General features: G+C 42.5%; 1 protein-coding gene across 1 annotated transcript; it reads left to right on the top strand.

Moving 5' to 3' along the window:
* LOC139164127 (cytochrome P450 4B1-like) lies at positions 1-26794 on the top strand. Its single transcript, XM_070745819.1, has 12 exons — positions 1-236; positions 872-1016; positions 2872-2916; positions 4098-4225; positions 10750-10880; positions 10996-11150; positions 11911-12017; positions 13718-13908; positions 18389-18522; positions 21828-21892; positions 25426-25508; positions 26531-26794. Exons 1-12 carry the CDS (start codon positions 63-65, stop codon positions 26697-26699), a joined length of 1527 nt encoding a protein of 508 aa, XP_070601920.1. The 5' UTR covers positions 1-62; the 3' UTR covers positions 26700-26794.

Here is a 26794-nt window from a genome sequence, read left to right as displayed (position 1 = left end):
TATAAAATCCAGCCAGTGAAGTACCATAACACCATTGCAGAGGCTTCAGCCTTGTGGTACGCATGATGGAGAAAACATCAGGTTTCCACCAGTTCACACTTATTTCTTCTGCATTCTGTCTTGTTTATGTCCTGCTTAAAATCATCCAACTGTATTTCAAGAGACAAAAGCAGCTTAAGGCTTATGAGAATTTTCCAGGGCCTCCCACTCACTGGCTGTATGGCAACATCCATCAGGTAAGAGGTGGCAAAATATGTGGGTGGTGGTGGTGATAGGATAGAAGAAGACAGTGAATTTCCCACAGAGATAATTGCTAGCGTATCTAGCAAAATATACTGAATATTCTTAAATCATTGTTGGTGGCTCTGTTATTATCAGATGAATAACTTCATTCTGACACCTGTGTTCTAAGTAATCTAAGAAGTGGTTATTTGTTTTACTTATTTATATCAAATTTATCTAGCTGCTCATCTCTCTAGTTCAGGGAATATTTTAGAAGTAACGTGAGAAAATATTATTTTACTGAAAGAGTAGTAGATGCTTGGAACAAACTTCCAGCAGACGTGGTTGGTAAATCCACAGTAACTGAATGTAAACATGCCTGGGATAAACATATATCCATCCTAAGATAAAATACAGGAAATAGTATAAGGGCAGAATAGATGGATCATGAGGTCTTTTTCTGCTGTCAATCTTCTATGTTTCTATAATGCTCAGGCTATATTTTCTTAATATATTACGAGTATCTTTTACACATTCTTAACTTTGTTTGCATTACTCAGGCTGATTTAAGTGGATAAATATTCTGACTGATAAGTGTCAGCGTTTAAATCTTCTTTTCTTCTTTTCTTTTTCTTTTCTTTTTTTGCAGATACCTAATCAGAAAGAAGATCTCAAGTGTATGTTGGAGTGGTCTGAACAATATTCTTATGCTTTTCCCAGATGGTTTGGGACTTTTTTTTCTGTTGTAGTTGTCTCTCACCCAGAATATGCCAAAACTTTGTTTGCCAGAGGAGGTAAGTGCATGCCAGTTAGGATAACGGCCATTTCCCATGCAGTTATGCGTATAGAGAGATTTACACTAGAGAACGGTACCCAAGCTAGGTTGGATGCCAAGGGGCACATTTCTATCAAAGCTTCAGTACTTTTCAGCTTCTCCTATAAAGTTTATATTGATAGTAACACAAGATGATGCTAAAAACAAACAAACGTGAGTTACCTTCTTGTATATATTTGGCATATTTGTACACTTAGTTAAGAACTCTTTTAAACCTCATACTCATTAAAGTGTGTCTCTCCTCTACTGCAGCTCAAAGACACAACTTCAGAAGAGTAAAAAATAGTGTCAGCAAGACTTAATGATTTCCACTAAACTTCACTAAACCCTTCCTTGCAAACATGTATAAAGTTGTACTGCACATTTGAATAATTTTTTTTTGTTATGATCCAATGTGTTAGAATAGGACTCAGGAGACCCAGGTTCAAGTCCATCCTCAACCTGATTTATCTCAAAGACTTGTAGTGGGGAAGACTGGCATAGGGAATTTTGTCTATAGCAACTTGAGCTCCTAGAGGACAATTAGGGAGTTAATCAAGTCATATGAATGAGTGAATAATGCACTCAGAACCTCAGTAAAATGACTGCTGCAAATGACAAAAGAATGGAAAAATGCAATGTTAAAAATATGTCCGTTTTGTGATTCTGCACTAGGGCTCAAGAAATAGCCAAGAAACAATAAATTTATTTTAAACATTTAGGATCTTTTTTTTAAAAAAAAAATACCTTTAATAAGGCTCTGCAAATTCTTTGAAAAAGTTGATTCTCAACTTGTAGGAAGCATGTCTTCCACTCATCAAACAGCCACTTTGGCTACTTCTGCCAGTCCTCCTAGCAATGGTGGGATTCTTTTTCTTTTTTTTTTAACTACTGGTTCTGGGCGTGACTTGGTGAGTGTGGTTTGGTGGGCATGGCAGGGGAAGGATACTGCAAAATCTCAATTCTCTCCCCACTGGTGTGCTGCCAAAAGCCATTAACCTTCCAATTCTATTGTTCTATGTTCTCTGTTTTCTAAATTGGGTGCTTCTCAGCAGAAGCAATATAGCTGGCTGGACTACACATGCATTAAATTCACTCCTATATGATCATTATTGTCCCCTCCTGTATCTTTTTCCTCAGGAAGGAACAAGAAGTAGCCAAGAGTACAGTAGGTATAAAAGGTCTTGGGAAACTCCAGGGAGTATCAGTTTATTTATTTTATTTATTTATTTTGTCCAATACACAATAATACACAATGTATGTTATAGAGGATATAGTAGAGAAGAAATACGAGATATAGGAGAGCAATAGGACAGGGGACGGAAGGCACTCTAGTGTACACCCCTTACTGATCTCTTAGGAATCTGGAGAGGTCAAATGTGGATAGTCTAAGGGTAAAATGTTGGGGGTTAGGGGATGATACTACAGAGTCCAGTAATGAGTTCCACGCTTCAACAACTCGATTACTAAAGTCATATTTTTTACAGTCAAGTTTGGAGCCGTTAATATTAAGCTTGAATCTGTTGTGTGCTCTTGTGTTGTTGTGGTTGAAGCTGAAGTAGTCTTTGATAGGCAGTACATTGCAGCATATGATCTTGTGGGCAATACTTAGATCATGTTTAAGGTGTCGTAGTTCTAAGCTTTCAAGACTCAGGATTGTACGTCTAGTTTCATAGGGGTGGGGATGCAGTGGGGTAGCAAAAATGGAGCTCAATGAAAGAAAGCTGCAAGTAAACTTCCAATGTGGACTTTATCTATGCCAAATAAGTTAATTATTTCAGTATATGTTTAACATTGTGTTATAACTTTGTTCTGATATTCTTTGAATTTTCTAGATCCAAAGGCTGAATTCATCTATACACCTTTGATTCCTTGGATCGGTATGTGTAAAACTGAAAATCTCTTTAATTAGCATGAAGTGCTGTAGATGAAAGCCAACTTGGGTAATTTTAAAACCAAACATCCGTTTGTATTCCTATGCAATTTCCCATGGACTAAGCCTTCTTAATATAATCTGCTGCATAGAAATAAAAGATAGGCTCATACTGCATGGATCTAGTGTCTTTACGAATTGTCTTGAATAAAAGCAGTTTCTTTGATTCAAAAGCTTCAATATCTGATTTCCCTAACATCCAGAGAATGTATGAAAAGCTACAGGGAGACGAAAAGGCAAATTTTTACCTGTGTTTCAGATGAATAAGCAAAAAAGAGACAAAGAAATCATATTCCTGTCAGGAATTCTAAGACAAATTGAAATGATATGCAATGGTCCTTGATCTCTGTGCTTGAAATATAACTACCACTGTGTCAAAGGAATATCAAAAGAAGCATTTCTGGTTGGTGCAGGCCCATTTTAAAAACTCTGCTGTCATTTCTCATGAGATTTGTTTTATGGGATTTTGAAAGATGGCCCTTGGCGTTGCAGGTACATTGACTCTGTCGTAACACTTTCAAACGTTTCAAACATGAGATAAACTGTCTATCTAATTCTGAGTGTAAACAATCTCTTAGCTCGGTCAGAGCAGATGGAATAATCACATGGGCAGCCGAGCAGCTGCGAGGCGCGGCGGCAGTCAGCAGTGAGTTGCTGGGGTAAATCCCCGATGGTGATGATGAGGAGGCAGCAGAATGGATGCGTGGGCCGGCAGCGATGGTTGTTGAGGCCTGAGAGGGTTTCCCGGCGGTTTTAGCCTAAGCAGAAGTTGGGTGGCAGACGTAGCGTGGGCAAGCTAGTACCTTCGTCACCAGTGTAGAATCCTGTCAATGAATAGGTAGACAGGCCAGGAACAGTAGTGCTTGCTTTATTGAATATAACAGTAACTCTTGAACTGTGCCAACAACAAGTAACAACAACAACATGGCGGCGCCTTGCAGCTATTTATATTTCCTGCTGCCAGGCTGAGCCAGCCAATCCAGGCCCTGTATTTTCCCGCCCAAGGATAAAGGGGCGGGCCACATTTCTCAACTGTCCTCTGGACCCAACAATTATCATCATCATGATCACCGTCACTACCGTCACTTAATTCAATGTAATTTATCTTTTTTCTTTTTGTATCTCTAGGAAAAGGACTGCTTGTCTTAAGTGGCACAAAATGGCGTCAGCACAGACGGCTGTTAACACCAGCTTTTCACTCAAACATTTTGAAGCCCTATGTGGCATTAATTGCAGATTCCACCAAAGTTATGCTGGTAAGGAAAGGGTTTTTTTTTTTACAAGTCATACAAGCAGATGCAAAGGGATAATTGTAAACTGATTGTAAACCTTCAGAATCTCTAAGACTCTAAAGTACAGGTGGCCCTTGGCTAACAACAATTCATTTAGAGACCATTCAAAGTTACAACGGCAGTGAAAAAAGTGACCTATGACTGTTTTTCACACTTATGGCCACTGCAGCCTCCCCACACAGTCATGTGATCAGAATCCAGATGCTTGGCAACTGACTCATATTTATATTGGTTGCTGCATCCTGGAGTCATTTGATCACTTTTTGTGACCTTATGCCAAGCAAAGTCAATGGGGAAGCCAGATTCACTTACTAGTCATGTTCAGAGGTGGGTTCCGCTCACCTTTATTACCGGTGCACATTGTGATATTTTGCATGCACACGGTCGTCTTGCGCACCCCTGCACATCTCCTGCAATTTATCTTGTGCGCAACACAGACAGAACTGGATCCATGATGCCGAAATTACACCAATAGTGGGTCGCTAATGGTTTGGCCGATCTGGTCCGAACTGGGAGGAACCCATCCCTGGCCATGTTACTAACAGTAGTTTACTTAATTAGAGTGGAAAGAAAGATCTTAAAATGGGGCAGAGCTTATGTAATCACTGTGTCACTTAGCAAACAAATTTTGGGATCAGTTGTATTTGTAAGTCAAGGACTAACCTATAAACTAGTCCAGAACGATTCCAAAAAATGAGAATAGGAAATCTCTTCCATATTGTTGCTAAGTAAGTAACATGGACATGTGTGTGTATGTATGTATGTATGTATGTATGTATGTATGTATGTATGTATGTATGTATGTATGTGAAGTAGACCCAGAGGCAGGGTTCAAGCAATCGGTACTTTTATTTCAGCTCAGAGAACAAGTGACAGCTCAGCAAGGCAAAGTGACAATTCAGCGAGTACCGACTGACTCTGCCTGGAGAAACCGCTCCTTTTATACATTTGCGGTTCCCGCCAAAGCTAGAGCCGGCCGCGTCTGAGCCAATCAGGAGCGACTTCCTGCTTCGGCTCAGACAGCGCTAGAAAGAGGAACAAACTATTTACAGAGTTACAAGGTAGCCATTTCAGGATACAACACCCCTCCCCTCATAGTTGGACACATCCATCATGAAAGCCATGTGACAAAGTCGTCCAATCGGTGGGGCCTCCGAGGAGCTCGCGCTGACCTGCGCAGTTCAATTTCTCCTTCGACACTGACTGTGGAGGATGGCTCGCCGCTGTTCTCCCGGCGCGGCGGACTTGGCCTGGCGGGCACAACGAAGGCTTCGGAGGACGAGGATGGCTCGGCGTCGCTGGATGGTTCCCCCTGGCCCGATAAGTCTCTTTGCGTGTTTCTTAGCTCGGGCAATGTACTAAAGTCTGTTGAAGGGGGAGAGTCCATGTCAGCGGTTTGTGGCAATTGATTTTCTGTTCGCTTCCGAATGTGGTCTATGTGTCGTTTCCACAAACGACCATCCTCTAGTTTTACAATATAAGTCTTTGGTGCATTTTGCTTAACAACAATTCCTTTCATCCAGTTTACATTTCCATCAAAACTTTTTACATATACATTTTGTCCCAAATACATTTCTCTTTCAGGTTTTACACACATTTGGTTATTATTAACACAGAACCTTGGGTTTAACCTGTCTAGTGGTGACCTCAACTTCCTTCCCATCAATAACTCTGCAGGGCTTACATGTGTGTGCGAGTTAGGGGTAATGTGTTGGGTGAGTAAGAATTGTTCCAAGTTTTGTTGCACATCCCCAGGGCCTGACCTGCGCAATGCCTCCTTTGCCACCCGAACGTAGCGTTCTGCCAATCCGTTAGCCCAGGGCGAATAAGGCGAGATGAGGGCATGCCTGACCCCTAGGCCATCTAAGAACAATTCGAATTGCCTGGCTGTTAGCTGTGGCCCATTGTCAGACACTAAGATATCTGGGCAGCCATGGGATGCAAACAGTCTACTCAATACCTTGATGGTGGCACTTGTGGTTATGTTGTTCATTGCTATTATTTCCACCCATTTGGAGAAGGCATCAACCACTATTAAAAAATACTGGGACCCCACTGGGCCAGCAAAATCAATGTGGATTCTAGACCAAGGACCAGCAGGCTGTTCCCACTCAGCCGGAGTTGTTTTGGGGGGACTAGGCCGTGACTCTTGGCACGGGTCACACTTTGAAACCCAATTTTCAATATCAGCATCCAGCCCTGGCCACCATAAATGCCCCCTTGCCAGACTCTTCATCCTGACAATCCCAGGATGACCCACATGTAACATTTTGAGTACCTTTTCCCTTAGGCTTTTGGGGATGATCACTCTATCTCCCCACAACAGACAACCCTTTACATACGATAACTCAAGTCTTTTGTTTTTAAAATCACACAATTCAGGTTTCACAACATCATTTTGCCATCCCTTTAGAACACAGTTCACCACTTGTTTAAGGATTTGATCTTGCTGCGTGTGTGCAGCTACCTCTTTGGCCGTGGTTAGTGGGTTATCCTCGAGTTCTATCATTAACACATCTGTGGAAGGAACAGGGTCTTCCACTAAGTCTGTTATGGGGCACCTGCTGAGGCCGTCTGCGTGATTGATTTCCTTCCCCCCCTTGTGGGTGAGCTCATACTGGTACCCTGAGAGGAAAAGAGCCCATCTGATTAGTCTTGGAGACATAAACTGTGGAGTGGGCTTGTTGGGGGCTAGCAGACCTAGTAGGGGCTTGTGGTCAGTGACTAGTTCAAAACTTCTTCCAAAAATATAATTGTGAAACTTCTTTACCCCTGCCACTAATGCTAGGGCCTCCTTGTCTAACTGGCTATAATTCCTCTCTGTGCTGGTCATGGTTCTTGAGAAAAATGCTATTGGGGCCTCTGTCTTATTAGGTAGAACGTGAGCTAGGACTCCTCCTATGCCGTACAGCGAAGCGTCGCACGTGAGCCTAATGGGTAGTGAAGCACTATATTGGACTACTACACTTTTAGAAGTTAATAAATCCTTTATTTGAGAAAAAGCTTCACGTTCAGTTTTCCCCCATGTCCAGCGGGCTTCCTTCTGGAGTAAACGATGGAGAGGCTCTGCTACTGTTGCCTTCTGCTTTAAAAAAACGGAATAAAAATTAAGGAGGCCTAAAAATGCCTGTAGCTCATTCTTATCTCGTGGTTCTGGGGCTTCTCTAATTGCTCTCAGCTTTTCTGTTGTGGGGTGGATGCCTTCTTTATCTATTTTATAACCTAGGAATTCTATACTGTTGGTTCCCCAGACACATTTATCAGGCTTGATTCTTAACCCTTTGTCCTGTAACCTCTTAAGTACTTCCCTTATTCTTTTGTTTACTTGTTCCTGGTTTTCCCCTGCAATTAAGATGTCATCAAAGTATGGAATGGCCCCATTTACCCCTGACAATAGGCGTTCCATAATGCTCTGGAATATTCCTGGGGCTATGCTTACCCCAAACTGTAACCTCGTGCATTTGAAAGCCCCCCTGTGCGTTACAATTGTTTGAGCGTTTGCTGTTTGTTCATCGACCGGAAGTTGCTGGTAAGCTTGCGCCAGGTCGATCTTTGCGAACCTTTTCCCCTCCCCCAGGGAGTGTAGAAGTTGTTGCACAACCGGGATGGGGTAGGGGTGGTGTTGGAGTGCCTTATTCAGGGTCGATTTGTAATCAGCGCAAACTCTTAAAGAACCATCTGGCTTCAGAGGTGTAACTATGGGAGTTTCCCATGGCCCCTGTTCCACAGGGACCAAAATACCTTGGCTAATGAGTTTATCCAGCTGTATGTCTAGTTTGGGGAGAAGCGGAAGGGGGACCCTGCGAGGTTTTAGTCTGATCGGTGGGACCTTGGGGTCAATAGAGAATGATATAGGGGGCCCCTCATACAATCCCAAGGTGGGGCTGAACACTTCGGGGAACTCTTTCACAAAGTTAGGCATAATATCACAGTTTACGTTACACACACCCGAAATCTCGATCCCCAACGGTTCCATCCACGCTAAACCCAGAAGAGAGTGCTTGGCCCCTGTTACAATAAGCATGGGAAGGGTACATTTAACATTCTTGAATGCAATAGGTACATTTGCTGTTCCCAGGACCGAGATTACTCCCCCTTGAAAGTCTCTGATCACCAAAGAGGTTTGATTTAGGTCAGCCTTAGACACATTAGGCATATACAGTTTAAACTTTTCCCAGGGCATGATGGTATATCTAGAGCCCGTATCCAGCTCCATTGAGCAAGGCTGGTTATTTAGTAACAGTGAGATAACAATTTTAGCCCCCTTTTTGGTTGCCGTGTTATTCACGGAAAATTGAGAGTTACCTCTATAGTAGTCGCGGTTAGCGGTTGAGTAGTTCCTTTGACCCGAGTTGCGGAACGGTCTCCTTTCTCGCGATTGGGGGGGTCTGGTTTTGTGGTCGCTGGTATTGCGGTGTGGCGAATGTTTCTTCTGGTGCCGTTGCTCTGCAAGCGATGGCGATGTGGCCTCTATGGTTGCAGCGGCGGCATGTAGCGTCTCGGAAAGGGCATCGATGGCACTGGTGATTTCCCCGGCAGCCCGCGCAGGGGGCTGGGTGAGTAGCTCTAAGGTGTCTCGGCTGGTCTTGCACCAGGAGGCAGTTGTCCCCGCTGTGAGTTGGTTGGCTGAGGTCGTCTGATTCCACGGCGCTGGGAGACGCGGAGTCAATTTTGGCAATGAGTTCTCGCCTTCCGTGCTCTTTCAATTCCCTAGCCGCTGCGTCGGCTGCTTCTGCGGTTTGCGCTAGTTTAATCACGGTTTGTAGAGTCGGCTCTTCTTCGGTGAGGAGTTTATTTCTCACTGTGCTGCTTTTCATGCCGAAAACCAAGGCGTCGGTGAGGCGAGCTTCCGGGTCTTTAAACTTGCATTGAGCAAGTACCGTTCGAAGCCGCGTTGTAAACTGGTTGATCGACTCGGTTTCCTTCTGAGCCATCATGGAAAATTGATGCCGAAAAACCATGGCCGGTTTGGTCGGTTTGAAATGGCTCGCTAGCTTTTCCTGTAGGACGTCCCACGCTACGGTTCGTGCTTGCTGCGGTTCGGTGAGAGTTTGGGCCAGTCCACGGATTTCTGGGCCGCAGTAATTAAGGAAAATAGCCCGTCTGCGATCGGCTTCGGCGTCCTGTATTCCCGCCGCCTCGAGGAAGATCTCGAAGGTGGCCATGTATTCGTCCCAGGTCGTTTTCTCGGGATCGAAGAGTTCCGGAGCCTGGCCGATCTGGACTTTGTTCATGTTGCACGCGATGTTTCTTCCGTCCGTTCGTCGCCAGTGAAGTAGACCCAGAGGCAGGGTTCAAGCAATCGGTACTTTTATTTCAGCTCAGAGAACAAGTGACAGCTCAGCAAGGCAAAGTGACAATTCAGCGAGTACTGACTGACTCTGCCTGGAGAAACCGCTCCTTTTATACATTTGCGGTTCCCGCCAAAGCTAGAGCCGGCCGCGTCTGAGCCAATCAGGAGCGACTTCCTGCTTCGGCTCAGACAGCGCTAGAAAGAGGAACAAACTATTTACAGAGTTACAAGGTAGCCATTTCAGGATACAACAGTATGTATGTATGTATGCATGCAGGGGTGGGCTACTGCCCGGACTGGGGGGGAACATTGTGGGATAGCGAAAATGGAGCTCCACCCCAGAGCAACCAATTTGCACAGAAAGATGTTGAAATAAAATGCAGGGCGTCCTGCATAAGCCACGCCCACAGTGTGGTAGTAAAAATTTTGGTAGCCCTTCAGTGTATGTATGTATGTATGTATGTATGTATGTATGTATGTATGTATGTTTGTTTGTTTGTTTGTTTGTTTATTTGTTTATTAGTTCAATTTCTAGGCTGCCCTTCTCCTGGGACTCAGGGCAGCTTACCACATAAATAATACATAACAAACACGTTAGAAATTGAAAAATATAAGCTAAAATCAAAACTAAACCCAAGAAAACATTTAAAAAACCTTTTCAACCCAACTCACCCAAACATTCAACCCATTCATCCAACCTCCACTCATAATAGGGCTGGAGCAGTATAGTTGAGCTCAACGGACTTAGGCCTTCCAGCATAAGTACGTTTTAAGCATCTTCTGGAAGGCTGGGAGAGTGGGAGCAGTGCGAATCTCAGGGGGAAGTTCGCTCCCCAGGGCCGGCCCCACCACAAATAAAGCTCTTCCCCTAGGGCCTGCCAGCTGACATTGTTTGGCTGACGGGACCTGGAGCAGGCCAACTTTGTGAGCCCTAACAGGTCTCTCGGATACTTGAGGCAAGAGACGGTCCTGTGGGCAATCTGGTCCTAAGCCATGTAAGGCTTTATAGATCAAAACCAACACTTTAAATTGTGTTCAGAGACTAATTGGCACCCACTGAAGTTGACGACACATGGGTATATTTGAAGCTGAGCTGAACTAAATGGTACATTGGCCAGCAGTTTACTAAAATGGCGTATGGCATGGGAACCCTACAAACAGCTGATGCTGTTCCATCTCTTATTTTTCCCACTAGGATAAATGGGAGAAACTGATTTTAAAGGAGCCCATGAAGTCTTTGGAGATGTTTGACCATGTTAGCTTAATGGCTCTTGATAGCATCATGAAATGTGCATTCAGCCAGAAGAGCAATTGCCAAACCGACAGGTTAAAACTTTTATAATTATACGTACTAATAACATATGTATTGGGTAATGTTGATCATATTTGTATAGCACATTTTTGGGGGGATAAAAAAAATGTTTTTTTCCCTTTCCATCAGAGATCTGAATTATTATGTCCAAGCTGTGTCTGACTTAACTTTACTGTTGTTTCGGAGAATTACCTCTACTATACTTCAGAGTGATTTCCTATATTCATGTACCCCATCAGGGCAGCATTTTAAACGGGCTTGTAAATTGGCACACCATCATACAGGTAACTCTTTGTTCTTTTTAAGATTCAATTAAAATTACTATGTGAGTGTCTTGGGTTCTCAGGGTATATGAAGATGGAGGAGTGGCTGTAGCCTAAGGTTATCTTTGGTGGACTGTTTCACTAATTGAAAGCAAACATGTTGAAACCATTTGGAGTGAAACTCTTTCCTCTAATGCCATTATATAAGAGTTATTATATGACCAGCAGAAAGGTTTTCAAAATATTGTTTTATTTGGCAGCAAAGTAGTTCAAACTTCACTCAAGTTAATGACCTGTATAGATTACTGTACAATGCTTAAAACAGCATATTTTAATTTTTCACTTATTGCACAGCCTTATCCTTCACATGTCATCTTAGAAGCAAGTCCCATAGACTTCAATGGGGCTTATTATAATATAAGTAATGTTTTTTGATTCTTCTAATTAGGGGATAAGCCTCATTACGGTCTTGAGATATGTCAGTGAAATCCTTGACCTGCCAAAACACAATGGCTTTTATTCATCATTACTAAAAACTGACTAGCATCAGAAACACACTGTTGAATTTACTTAGAGCCTAATAAGGGATTTTGGTGTATACTGATTTGATTCTGAATAGTTCTTAGCTTGCATATTGCAAATTTTATTTATAATAAAAGGAATCAAATTTATATCTCAGAGCCCCCTTTTTTTCCAAAGTCAAGGGATTAAAATGATAAAACGAAGCAAACACAGTAAATTTCTCATTCCTGGCATTAACTGACCTTGTTCTACTTCATAGAAAAAGTAATTGAAGAGAGAAAGAAATCACTACATAATGAAAAAGAGCTTGAAAATATCCAAAAGAAGCGATATTTGGATTTTTTGGACATTCTTCTTTGTGTCAAAGTAAGAACTCTAGGTTGTTTTTTTAAACACCCTCTTGCCTCACACTGTTACGAAAGCTATTTCAATACAAAATGAAACATTGTTTTGTTACGATGGTAAGTAGAACAACTTGGACATAAAATTGATGTATTATTGAAAAACTGGAACAGGTATTATAATAAATCGGGGACAATTAATTTGAATCTTTGTCACTGACTTATTTGCAATGTCTTTAAAAAAAAAAAAAGATGAGAAAGTCAACAGTACCAGAAAAAAATACAGTTAAAGCAGGCTATATTTTTAAAAGGCTTGCGAGTTTTATACTTCAGATAGGAATTTTCTGTATCAAATGGTTGCTGACTGAAAGCATTTGTGCAAATAAATTGTGGAACAAATGGTACTGCCAGGTCAGGGGGTTGTTCTCCTCAAAAGTTGCAGAGAAGGGAAAATTTCATCAGATATGTTACTGCAGCAGTTAAGAGGAACAAAGTCTATATGGCAATTCTGCTTTTTTTTCTATTATTGAATAAAATGTTCTGGGCTATAAAGAGGAAGGCTTCCCTGTTTTCCCTTTTATAACACTTTCCCAAAACAGGAATAATTCTCATTTCCTTTAATGAGGCAACACTGGAAATTTGCTAACCAGGTTAAAAGGCAAATGGTTTATGGACTGATTCTCATGTCCTTCCCATCTTGTCAGGAAATCATCATCGTTTTTAAAGGACATGCCAATGTGACAGTTGCCTTGGACTCATTCCCAGTCAATTGCAGAAAAAAAGGTTTTCCTTTTACCAACATATTTGCTGAGCATGCAATCTATTTTATGGCATTTTATTGGCCAGGGTGGGATAAAGAGTCTCGGAGGTATACTGTATTTTTTAAAAAAGATTTACAATTGAAGAGAGGATAGGGTGGTGAAATCCCACAATTCCTTGCAAAAGTAGCACTACATGAATCAGATGTTTTTGCAGTATTATTTGGACAGGAGAGGGAAAAAGAAAGTTAAAATAAAGATAGCCATTTATGTCAGGAGGCTTTTTGACAACTCAAAAACTAAAATAATATACACAGTGGTGGGCTGTAAATGATTTTGCTACCAATTCACATGCATACTCACGCGTGATGCTTCTGCACATGTGCAGAAGCATCCCGACTGAGTGGGCGGAGCCTCCCGCTACCGGCACTATCGGTTCTGAGAACTGGTCTGAACAGCCCACCACTGAATACTGTATACATTAACTCAACCAAAATTATATGTTGTAAACTGCCCTGAGTCCTCGGAGAGGGGCAGTATATAAGTCAAATAAATAAATAGATAGATAGATAGATAGATAGATAGATAGATAGATAGATGGATGGATGGATGGATGGATGGATGGATGGATGGATGGATGGATGGATGGATGGTTGGATGGATGGATGGATGGATGGATGGATGGATAGATAGATAGAAAGAAAGAAAGAAAGAAAGAAAGAAAGAAAGAAAGAAAGAAAGAAAGAAAGAAAGAAGGAAGAGCCCTTTGTGTCTTTGTTTAAACCATGGCATAACAAATCAAAGTAGTATCAGTGTATCTGAATATAATAATATCATAAATTATAAACTCATTTTTGTCACTTTTGTCTTTGGTCTGATTTTATGATGACCTCATTTTATTTTATTTTTCTTTAAATGAATGTTCACTGAAGGTGTTCCTTGCTGATTCTTCTTCTCTGTTTATTAGTATGAAGATGGGACCGGCCTATCTGATGAAGACCTCCGTGCTGAAGTGGACACTTTCATGTTTGCAGGCCACGACACAACAGCCACTGCCTTCTCTTGGCTGCTATATCTAATGGCTAAGCACCCAGAACATCAGCAGAAATGCAGAGAAGAAGTCAAGGAAATCTTAGGGGATCGGGAAGACATCCAGTGGTGAATACAGTATTGTTTGCTTTAGATTAATTGGTGACTTGATTTAAGTATAACATTACACAATACTCGTTATTTTTAAGGAAACAAAAATTAGAACACTTGGAGGCTTTAAAAGGATGAATTGGTTAGATGGTGTTCTGCCGGCGTATTCCAACCTCCTGTAATTACAAAGTAATTAGTCCAAAAAGACACACACCACACGATAGAAGAAAAACCAAAGGTCTTTATTAACAGAAAAGCAGAAAAAAACTCCCTTTTAAAATGTCAAAGGGATTTTCTGGTACACACAAGGCACAGGTTAAATGCAATCCAATTTCTCACCCAGTAACTGGGAAATTGAGTCCAATTCCAAAAGTCCAGAAATTCTACACATAGTCTTGAACAGGGAAACAACAAACCACGATCTTGACAAACTATGAATCAGATAAACTTCCACGAGGCTAAACCAGCAAACTGCTCTTTTTATCTGTAGCAGTAATTACAGCAGCCCCACCCAACCACAGGTGGCCTCACTTATCTCCTGTAATAATCCTTCAGTTGTTCTCTCCTATGCATCACTCTACGCATGTGTGGGTCTGTCATAAGTTCTTGTTCAGAATTCAGGGATGATAAGGATGATTGATCTTCTCCCGGGCTGTCTGCCAAACTCCCCTCTTCCCTGCCACTCAGGCTTCCTTCATCAGAGGAGACTTCGTCGGGAGATTCTATCGGGAGCAAAACACATCCACCTCCACATTCCTTGGGGCAGGAGCTGGGCCAGAGCCAACCACAACAGATGGGATGTTTAATACTTTTGCTAGTATCACGGTATTATGACCCGTGATGGTGAACCTATGGCATCCATGCCAGAGCTGCATGCAGTGCCCTCTCTGATGGCATGCTATCCATTGTCCCAGTTCAGATCCATCATGCATGCACATGCATGTCCCACTGGCCAGATGGAATTCGGGTCTCTGCAACACATGCGCAGGGGGTGGAGCACATGCGGGGAACATGTGTAGGCCTGGGGGTTGCACACACATTGCATATTGAGGGTTTGTGTATGCACACATGCACTTTGGCTACTCGGTCCAGAAAAGGTTTAGCCATCACTGGCCTATACTGTAGTATCAGTGTCAGTCAGTGCAATCATTATCTATGGCAGTGTTTCCCAACCTTGGCAACTTGAAGATATTTGGACTTCAACTCCTAGAATTCTGGGAGTTGAAGTCCAGATATCTTCAAGTTGCCAAGGTTGGGAAATACTGATCTATGGCAATGTGCTACAAGAGGCATTATTATTTCCATTCCATCGTGCAGGATTAGCATTAGGAAGGCTACTGCTACACCTTGCTGTCTGTCTACTGCAAAACGTCTTCTGCACCTTATTTCTTTAAAACCTACAGGTGGAAGAACAGCTGGAATTTGTAGGGGGGGGGGAAATTGCCCATCTAACTTGTTCATCCTCAATTAAAGCTCCCAATTCTATTTTTTTTTTCAGTGGGGAAAGAAAGGTAACCAAAAGACTGTTAGTAGCTTAGAATTCAGACTATTATTCTTGCAAGATTCTTGCACTGGCTGCTGATTAGTTTCTGGACACAATTCATAGTGTTGGTAATGACCTATAAAACCCTTCATGGCATCGGACCAGAATAGCTGCGGGACCATCTTCTACCGCACAAATACCCGTGGCAGATTAGGTCCCACAGAGTTGGCTTTCTCCAGGTCCTGTCGACTAAACAATGTCGTTTGGCGGGACCCAGGGGAAGAGCCTTCTCTGTGGCAGCCCCGGCCCTCTAGAATCAACTTCCCCCGGACATTCAAACTGCTCCCACCCTCCTCGCCTTCCGCAAGATGTTGAAGACCCATTTATGTCGCCAGGCAAGGGGGGGGGCGCTAATCCCCCCCTTCTGACTTGTAGCATTTGAGTGTGGTGTGATTGTGTAGTATTGATTGTTTTAGTAATAATGGGTTTTAACTTGTCCTTTTTAATACAGTGTTCCCTTGCTTTTCGCAGGGGATGCGTTCCGAGACCATCCGCGAAAATTGAATTTCCGCGAAGTAGAGATGCGGAAGTGAATACACTATTTTTGGCTATGAACAAACACTTTAAACCCCTAAATTGCAATTTTCCATTTCCTTAGCAACCATTCAGATTATTACTCACCATGTTTATTTATTAAAGTTTATTAAAAAAAATATTTATTAAAGGCAGACGAAAGTTTGGCGATGACATATGACGTCATCGGGTGGGAAAAACCATGGTATAGGGAAAAACCCCGCAAAGTATTTTTTAATTAATATTTCTGAAAAACCGTGGTATAGACTTTCCGCGAAGTTCGAACCCGCGAAAATCAAGGGAACACTGTATTGGATTTGTATTATATTGTATTGATATTGTTGTTTTGAGATGGCCTGAGTCTTCGGAGAGGGGCAGCAGACAAATCTAATAAATTATTATTATTATTATTATTAAGATAATAAAAGGCTTGCTACACATAGTACTATCTTAAATGTTAGGTAGCAGCTCAATTCCCATGCTGATTTTATACACCAAATCATTTTATTTCCAATGTATAAGATTTGTAGAAAAGATGAAAACAATTGGATACAATAATTATACCTAAACATAAAACATAATACAGTCATAATTATGTGGTTATGATTCAACGAAAATATGTTTCAGGCAAACATACTAAAATTAGCCATTTTAAATTTAAAACATTCAGAAGTTCAAATATTGCACTGTATCTTTTCTACCTCCTTTTAGTTGAGTGATTCAGGTGGGTGTCTGATCCTCTTTTAAATATTATCCGGACATCCTGCACTTAAAACAAATACTTCAGCCCTTTTTCCCTGGGCAACAACATTTGTATACTTCCATCAGGGTCCTCTTCCTTAACTTTCTGCAGTGAGACTGATCCATCTGCCATTAAGGAAGGACAGAATCTTTATGCTTTTCTTCTTTATAACTCTTATGTTATTCTTCTAAGAAGTGGCATTATAGAAATTAGTTTGACCGTTTAGTTTCCAGAAAGGCAAGTTGGGTTGTGTAAGTCTTATCTTTCTCACACAGGATTAGGCTAGATGCCCTGGGAAGATAGATGATGATAGCAAGAACTTCCAAGATTTTAACTCAATGCAGGAGGTAGAGGTGGTGTGTGTGTGTGTGTGTGAGAGAGAGAGAGAGACACACACACACACACACACAGAGAGAGAGAGAGAGTGTGTGTGTTTCTGGGAAAATTGGTTTGAAACTTTGAACTTCTGCCCTTTCATTATGACCTTATCCATCAAAAGCTACAAGGCTTTGCCCATTACTGAATTGTACCCATCCTTGAATCAGCAGAAAACTAGGCTAGAATTGAAAGCACTATTTCCATTGTCAGTTCTTGCTTCCACTCCTTGCAGTTATCTACTAGAAGACAAAACCTACAGCATTTTCGGAGTATAAGACGCACCTTAGTTTTGGGGGAAGAAAATAGGGAAAAGAATCTGCTTACCAGGTATTCATCTGGCTAGTGTCCTTAGTCTGGTCAGCTTCAGCACATTATTTTATCCCCTGGTTAGGGCTTTAAAAAAACCTTATTCGGAGAGAGTAACAATGAAAGAGCTTGCAAGCCAGTAAGAGCTGGAAACATCATTAATACCTAGAAAGAAACATTTGGAGCAAGTAGAGCAATGAAAAAAAATCTGCAAAGATTTAGGGCTTGGAAAACATTCTTGGCAGAGAGTAACAATGAAAGAGCTTGCAAGCCAGTAAGAGTTGGGTACATTGTTAGCACCTGGTTAGGGCTGGAAAGAAACATTCAGAGCAAGTAAAGCAATGGGGGGGAAGACCTACAAATACAGGGTTTGGAAAACATTCTTCCCAGAGAATAACAATGAAAGAGCTTGCAAGCTGGTACGATCTGGGAACATTGTTAGCACCAAGTTAGAGTTGGAAAGAACTTATTTTGAGCAAGTTAGAACAATGAAAAAAAAAACCCTGCAAAGATTTAAGGCTTGGAAAACATTATTTGCAAAGAGTAACAATGAAAGAGCCTGCAAGGTAAGAGCAACAAGGAAAGATTGTTAACAGCTAGTCAGGGCTGAAAAACAGCTACATTCATAAGTATAAGACTCACCCAAATTATCAGCCTCTTTTAGGGTGGAAAAAGGAGCACCTTATACTCCAAAAATACAGTAAAACCTTTTGTACACATTGAAGATGCCCTTGGAGATTGTAGAATGGCGGTGGCGGGAGGGGTAGGAGGAACACCACTTTACATCATTGTAGTTAAGGATAAGTTAAGCTTGTCACATTCATGCTCTGGGGATGACATGAAGGCAACATCACAGGTGGAATTAAAAAGGTGATACCATGAGACCTTGGGGCCTATGTTAAGTATACTGTAAATAAATAATAAATTTGCTTTATTTAGTTCCAGCTGGATACCCTCCTTTGGCACCTAGCGATTCACTAATAGAAAGGTTAACTGATTTTCTCTTTAACTTTCAGGGGTGATCTTGGTAAAATGACCTATTCCACAATGTGCATAAAAGAGAGTCTCCGTATATACTCTCCAGTTCCAGTGGTGTCCCGAAAGCTCAGCAAACCTATTACCTTCTTTGATGGACGCACTTTGCCTGAAGGTTTGCAATTTCTTTATTTTGAAAAAAAACCAATGTTTGTAATTTTCATTCCATTATGTGCTGCTCAGTGTTGGATGACGTCCAAGCTTTGAATTTAAATACAGTTGGAAAATGGGGAAAATCATAGTAACAATGATAGAATGTTTGACACACTCTGATTTGGGTGAAATCTTCCCTTCTGATCTTCCCTTTTGCCTTCTAGGAGATACAGTTAAGGAATTTTTATTCATTCGTACCGTACACTGTTGTAAAATACAAAGCAGTCCATGATAATTAATATATAGAATTTGCTTGAATGTAATCTTTGGAAAAAGTGTAAAGAAAAGCAACTAAGATGATTGAAGCACTGGAGACTAAAAATATATGAAGAAAGTTTGCAGGAGTTCATTCCAAAAAGAAGGACTGGGGGGGACATGATAGCTGTATTCCAGTATTTGAGAGGCTACCACAAAGAGGAGAGGGTAGGACAAGAAACAATGGAAACAATGGAACCGGAGGAGAGAAACAACCTGGAATTAAAGAGAAATTTCCTAAGAGTGAGAACAATTAACCAGTGGAACAACTTTCTGTCAGAAGGTGTGGGTGCTTCATCCCTGAAAGTTTTTAAGACGGGACTAGATAGGCACTTCTTTGAAAGGGTATAGGGTCTCCTGCTTGAGCAAGGAGTTGGACTAGAAGACCTTGAAGGTCCCTTCCAGCTCTATTCTGATTGGTTGCCTACTTAAACTTCATCAAAACAGTCCAAAACTGCACCAAGGGTTCTGAAAACAAACTTTTGCCAGACCCATCCTCGAATACAGCTCATCTGTTTGGAACCCATATCACATCTCAGACATTAACACCCGTGAAAATGTCCAAAGATACTTCACCAGAAGAGCCCTTCACTCCTCCACTCGAAATAGAATACCCTATGAGACTAGACTTTCAATCCTGGGCCTAGAAAGTTTAGAACTAAGACGCCTTAAACAAGATCTAAGTATTGCCCACAAGATCATATGCTGCAATGTCCTGCCTGTTGGCGACTACTTCAGCTTCAACCACAACAACACAAGAGCACACAACAGATTTAAACTTAATATTAACCCTCCAAACTTGACTGTAAAAAATATGACTTCAGTAACCGAGTTGTTGAAGCGTGGAACTCATTACCGAACTCCATAGTGTCATCCCCAAACCCCCAACACTTTACCCTTAGATTATCTACGGTTGACCTATCCAGATTCCTAAGAGGTCAGTAAGGGGCGAGTACAAGTGCACTAGAGTGCCTTCCGTCCCCTGTCCTATTGCTCTCCTATATCTCCTATACCTTTCTTCTATTCCTATATCTCTTTTTCTATTCTTTCATTGATATGTTCTATTACTATACCTTCTTTTCTATTATTTCTTAGATATATTTTACTATGAGTATCTCCTCTATAACCTTCATCATGTATTTTACTATGTGTATATAGATATATACCCACTAAAACCCTCATTGTGTATTGGACAAAATAATTTTTTAAAAAAAATATTAATTAAGCATTGCATTGTGTCTATAAAATGATACTGATAGGACATCTATCTAAAGAGTTATTCTAGTTAGAAGAAGCAATTGCCATTATAAGACAATGTTTAAAAATGCTAACTTCAACCATCTGAATTAACTGAAGTTCTCTGAACGATTCTTTGTTCCAAGAATTTACGTCAATTGTTCAGGCATTAGTTAATTACGGTACTAATTGGAAGCTTACAAAGCAAACTGCCAAGGCGTAGCAACTTTGTCTGATTTCTAGAAAAACTAAACAAAGTGAAATACTGGATGAGAGAATATTAGGAAATTTTGGGGCTGTAGTTTAACTTGACAAAACATTCTAGAACAAAACTGTGGCCAACCACATCTATATAGTTAGCAAGTAACTGTATGAATGGACTAGGAGTTGACTGATTCTTCACCGTTATATAAAGTTATGGTTCTGATTATGTAGCATTACCTAGGTTCCACAGAATACTTAGATTCTGCTTAATGGTAACATCATAATTATACCATTGGCAAAGATAAGGTATTGGCCGGTTGCAGTTGGAATTATTATTAATATGGTATTCTTTTTCATCTTCAAGCTAGTTATTGAATGTATAGGTGTTCACACTTTTATATGACGGATTACTTATTTATCATAGTGCTAGAGAAATCCATTGAACAGATAATAAAAATTTGAGCAGTTTGCTTAACAGTGCCTATGAACATTTTCCTTGAAAAAAATACCAGACTTCTCTGGCTGCATAGAATTAAGAGGCTGGGCGATTTTCGCCCGGCCGATAGTTGCGCCGGCGGGGAGGGGCCTCCCAGCTGGGCGCGCCTGCACAGAGCGCAGGCTCACCCACGCGCTGCTTTTGCAGCAAAAGACATGCCTGTCCGGCCGGGGGAAGAATCGCCCTGGTCGGACGTCCGTTTCAGCTGGGAGGGGCGGGACGCTGCCTCCCAGCTGATTGGGAGGGCGCCAAGCGTCAGAGCCACCACACGCAGTGGTTGGCTCGCAGGGGCCGCTCGGAGCGAGGGGAGGGGTTGCGGGCCTATTTCAGGGTCTGCACCCCTCGCCCTCACCCCTTTGCTCCCTGCTCGCCCTCCAGATCGGTCACCCACCCACCCTCCGCTCTATCCAGGGTGTCTGGCAGAAGTCGCCCTTTGGGGCCGAGAAGGAATTTTTGGCAGTCTGGAAGCTTTATTTCAGATTGTTTTTTCGCCTTCTCCATCCTGGTCAGGTGTGAGGTTTTTAATGGGTTAGGGGGTGTATCGGTTGTAAATAGGTTGATTGAATTTTCTTTATTTGGTCACTATAGGCAAAAACGGGGTTGAAAGGGTGTCAGTTGCAACCGTGTGTTCTCCCTTGGGCATCTGTTAAAAGGTGATGGGCTCCTTCGTCTCACAACTCATGCCTCCTCCACGGATGGAGCGGTGAGAGGGAGGAGCACTTGGGGCTCATCTACGTCACTTCCGGTTCCAGGTCATGGAGGTGAGCCCTCCCACACGCTGGGCGTGGCTTTCAATTTGGGTGAAGGCGGGGCTCGCTTCACCCTTACCAAGCAAGGAGTTCGCCCATTGGTTGCCCAAGTATGTTTTGTTCAGGATTTTTCACCCCATTTAGCACCCTCTACAGGTCTATTACTGTAATCAATAAAGTGACCCATTTTCATCCAGCTCTTGTGTTCGAGTTTCATTCCCTGTCCGGAGCAACAGGCTGAAGAATTCTTCTCTTCATGTCTTTTGATCTTGTTTCAACCACTGACAATGTTTTAATTGCTGTCTTCTCTGGTTCTTTATTTTACAGATATTATAGTTTCAGTTAACATTCATGCTCTTCATAGAAACTCTACCATTTGGCCAGATCCTCTTGTAAGTAGTTTCTGCCCCCCCCCCAGCGCCCAATCAAATGGTGACAGTAATAAAGGGGGCCAACTGTTGTAAATAAAAATTGACACACTTAATTGAGACTTTTATAAGTACACAGATTCTTTATAGTGGAGATAATCCTCATTTATCACTTTTATTGGCTCACTATATTTTAAGAGCCAAGGGTAAAGTGATTCTGAGATGCTTCAATAGCTTTATAATAGCACAAGTACCGTAATGAGAAAAAGCATAATAATAATAATAATAATAATAATAATAATAATAATAATAATAATAATTTATTAGATTTGTATGCCGCCCCTCTCCGAAGACTCGGAGTGGTTCACAACAGTGATAAACAATGTAACAAATCCAATATTTAAAAAGGCATCTAAAAACTCATATCATTAAAATAACCATACAACTCAGTCATACCATATATAAAACATATTAGCCTGGGGATACCTCAATTATCCCATGCCTGGCGACATAGGTGGATTTTCAGTAACTTATGAAAGGCAAGGAGGGTGGGGGCAGTTCTAATCTCAGGGGGGAGTTGATTGCAGAGGGCCAAGGCCGCCACAGAGAAGGCTCTTCCCCTGGGGCCCGCCAGACGACATTGTTTAGTCAACGGGACCCGGAGAAGGCCAATTCTGTGGGACCTTCTGTGGGATTCGTACGGCAGAAGACGGTCCTGAAGGTATTCTGGTCAGATGCCATGTAGGGCTTTATAGGTCATTACCAACACCTTGAATTGTGACTGGAAACTAATTGGCAGCCATTGCAGGTCGCAGAGTGTTGACGAGACGTGGGTGAATCTAGGAAGGCCCACAATTGCTCTCGCGGCCCATTCTGCACAATCTGAAGTTTCCGAACACTCTATAGAGGTTGCCCCATGTAGAGAGCGTTGCAGTAGTCAAACCTTGAGGTGAGGGCATGAGTGACTGTGAATAATGACTCCCTGTCCAAATAGGGTCACAACAGGTGCATAGTATTCCTCTCTGAGCAACTGAGCAATGGTCTGAGGCAAAGGGGCTTAGAAGTGTTGCCTTTGTCATGGGCAGACCATTTTCTATTGTGGCTTGACTAACTGGCTCCAATCCTTCCCCGCAGGGAGTCGGAACTGACTAGGTGGTTCCGCCCCAGACGCCTGATGGACCCAGAGGGCTTTCAGAGGGCGCTTGGGGTTATTCCAGATGCACTCGTTCACAGTTCGGCAGAGTCTCTTGCTGAGGCCTGGAACAAGGCTGCAGCGGAGACTCTTGACCGGATTGCGCCATTGCGACCTCTCCACGGCGCTAGACCCCGTAGAGCTCCATGGTTCAACGAGGAGCTTCAGGAGTTGAAGCGCCAGAAGAGACAGCTAGAGAAGCGATGGAGGAAGAGTAAGTCCGAATCCGATTGAGCACTTGTAAGAGCTCATATTAAGACTTACAAAGTGGCACTCAAGGCGGAAAGATGCGAATCCGGCCCGGCCACTCTGTTTAGGGTGACCCGCTCCCATCTTAACCAGGGGGGAGTTGGGGAGCCTTTATGGAGTAGTGCCGAGATTTTAACACGTTTTTCGCTGATAAAATCGCTCGGATCCGGGCGGACCTCAACTCCAATTGGATAACAATGTCGACCGACAACGAGTCAGTCGAGGTGACCGGGGCCTGTACTTGTCCATCTGTCTGGGAAGAGTTTGATCTGGTGACACCTGATGAAGTGGACAAGGCCATTGGAGCTGTGAGTTCCGCCACCTGCTTACTGGATCCGTATCTCTCCTGGCTGGTCTTGGCCAGCAGGGAGGTGACACAGAGCTGGGTCCAGGAGATTGTTAATGCTTCTTTGGGGAGGGGGTCCTTTCCGGATACCTACAAGGAGGCACTTGTGCGCCCCCTCCTCAAGAAGCCTTCCCTGGACCCAGCCATTTTTAACAACTATCTCCAACCTTCCCTTTAGGGGGAAGATTGTCGAGAAGGTGGTGGTGCTCCAGCTCCAACGGTTCTTGGAAGAAGCTGATTATCTAGGCCCTCAACAGTCAGGATTCAGGCCCGGCTACGGCACGGAAACAGCTTTGGTCGCGTTGATGGATGATCTCTGGCGCACCCAGAACAGGGGTTTATCCTCTGTCCTGGTGTTCCTCGACCTCTCAGAGGCTTTTGATACCATCAACCATGGTATCCTTATGCGCCAGCTGGAGGGGTTGGGAGTGGGAGGCACTGTTCTTCAGTGTTTCTCCTCCTACCTCTCCAGTCAGTCGCAGTCAGTGTTAATGGGGGTCAGAGGTTGACCTCTAGGTTTCTCCCTTGTGGGGTGCCTCCGGGGTCAGTCCTCTCCCCCCTGCTATTTAATATCTACATGAAACTGTTGGGCGAGATCATCCAAGGGCATGGGGTGAGGTATCATCAGTATGCAGATGATACCCAGTTGTACATCTCCACCCCATGTCCAGTCAGCGAAGCAGTGGATGTGATGTGCTGGTGCCTGGAGGCTGTTGGGGTCTGGATGGGTGTCAACAGACTCAAACTCAACCCTGATAAGACGGAGTGGCTGTGGGTTTTGCCTCCCAGGGACAATTCCATCTGTCTGTCCATCACCCTGGGGGGGGAATCACTGACCCCCTCAGAGAGGGTCCGCAACTTGGGCGTCCTACTCAATCCACAGCTCACATTAGAGAAACATCTTTCAGCTGTGGCAAGGGGGGCGTTTGCCTGGTGCACCAGTTGCGGCCCTATTTGGACCTGGAGTCACTACTCACAGTCACTCATGCCCTCATCACCTTGAGGCTCGACTACTGTAATGCTCTCTACATGGGGCTACCTTTGAAAAGTGTTCTGAAACTTCAGATTGTGCAGAATGCTGCTGCGAGAGCAATCATGGGCTTCCCTAGGTATGCCCATGTTACACCAACACTCCATAGTCTGCATTGGTTGCCGATCAGTTTCCGGTCACAATTCAAAATGTTGGTTATGACCTATAAAGCCTTACATGGCATAGGACTAGAATATCTCCAATAACCCAGCGACCGGTTAGGTCCCACAGAGTCGGCCTTCTGCGGGTCCTGTCGACCAAACAATGTCACTTGGCGGGACCCAGGGGAAGAGCCTTCTCTGTGGCAGCCCCGACCCTCTGGAACCAGCTCCCCCTAGAGATCAGAATTGCCCCCACCCTCCTTGCCTTTCGTAAACTCCTTAAAACCCACCTCTGTCATCAGGCATGGGGGAATTGAGATATTTTCCCCCCCAGGCCTATACAATTTATGTATAGTATATTTGTGTGCATGTTTGGTTTTTAATAAGGGGTTTTAGTTATTTTAAATATTAGATTTGTTATATGTTGTTTTATTGTTGTTGTTAGCCGCCCCGAGTCTACGGAGAGGGGCGACATACAAATCAAATAAATAAATAAATAAATAAATGAGTGAGTGAGTGAGTGAGTGAGTGAGTGAGTGAGTGAATGAATGAATAAATAAATAAATAAATAAAAATAAATAGTAGAATCACCTTTTTAACACACACACCCCTTCAATTTTCATTGTTTTCTTATTCCAGGAGTTTGATCCTATGAGGTTTTCACCAGAGAACGCCTCCAACAGACATTCTCATGCATTTATTCCTTTTGCAGCTGGATCAAGGTGAGTCTACATCCATTTTTCAAACCATTGGTTTCAAAATATACGTCCCTGTCAGAGTTTCTCCTCCTTGGCAACTTATTTGGACAAGTGGATGCAAATTAAGAGAGTTGAAGTTGACACTGATAGCTGAACTCACACAAGCAGGAGAAATGCCAATTCCAAATGTTATTTGCTGTCTTTTTAGAGTCTTATGAAATGTTCTTACAGCTAAGAATGAATGGCAGAATATGTTATATGTTTTCCTAGCCAGAAAGACAGACCCTGTACCTGCAGTTGTGTATTTAGCACTATATTTAAAAACATTTTCCAGATAGAAAATTCCAGCGAAAGGTTGAAAACTGGGCATAATTCAAATAAGATACTTAGTCCCGTTATAATTTCCTATGGTGCTTTCCTTCTCTGTGGCGGCCCTGACCCTCTGGAACCAGCTCCCCCTGGAGATCAGAACTGCCCCCACCCTCCTTGCCTTTCGTAAAGTTCTTAAGACCCATCTCTGCCGTCAGGCATGGGGGAACTGAGATATCTCCCCCAGGCCTATACATTTTATGCATGGTATGTTTATGTGTATGTTTTCTTTTAATAATGGGTTTTTTAGTGTTTTTTTAATTATTAGATTTGTTCTTACATTGTCTTTGTTATTGTTGTGAGCCGCCCCGAGTCTACGGAGAAGGGCGGCATACAAATCTAAATAATAATAATAATAATAATAATAATAATAATAATAATAATAATAATAAATGCAGTCCCTGTGACTAAAGTCTTCCACTGAAGAGAAACACTTCATGCATTCACACTTTGATTTTAATTGATCCAATACATTGTCCTCATCTGTTCAGTTTTTAAGATACCTATAAATGTTTGCACTTTTCATTAAGTCCTATATTTAATTTGCATGCTTACTAACTGTTAAATAACCGAGTAGGGAAAAACAAAACCCTCCCTACCTTGTTCTGAATTCAACCAGCCTCCTCTTATATTGAGTATAACACAAAAGGTTTTTTTTCCTCTTCCTTTCTTGTTAGGAATTGCATCGGACAACAATTTGCCATGAATGAACTAAAAATAGCACTTGCTCTGACACTACTTCGCTTTCAACTAATACCAGATCCAGAAAAAACTCCGATTCCAATCTCCCAGATTATCCTCCGGTCTGAAAATGGAATATACCTCATTTTAAAGAAACTCGACTGATCGTGAAAAATTATTGCAGGAGTTGATGCCAAGGAGGCTGTAAGACAAAGACGGGGCATTAACAGACTATGCAAGATCACCAGAGTCAGGACGCA

Source organism: Erythrolamprus reginae, chromosome 3 (assembly GCF_031021105.1).
Source record: "Erythrolamprus reginae isolate rEryReg1 chromosome 3, rEryReg1.hap1, whole genome shotgun sequence".
Lineage (NCBI taxonomy): Eukaryota > Metazoa > Chordata > Lepidosauria > Squamata > Dipsadidae > Erythrolamprus > Erythrolamprus reginae.
This window is presented reverse-complemented; position numbering and strand designations above follow the sequence as displayed.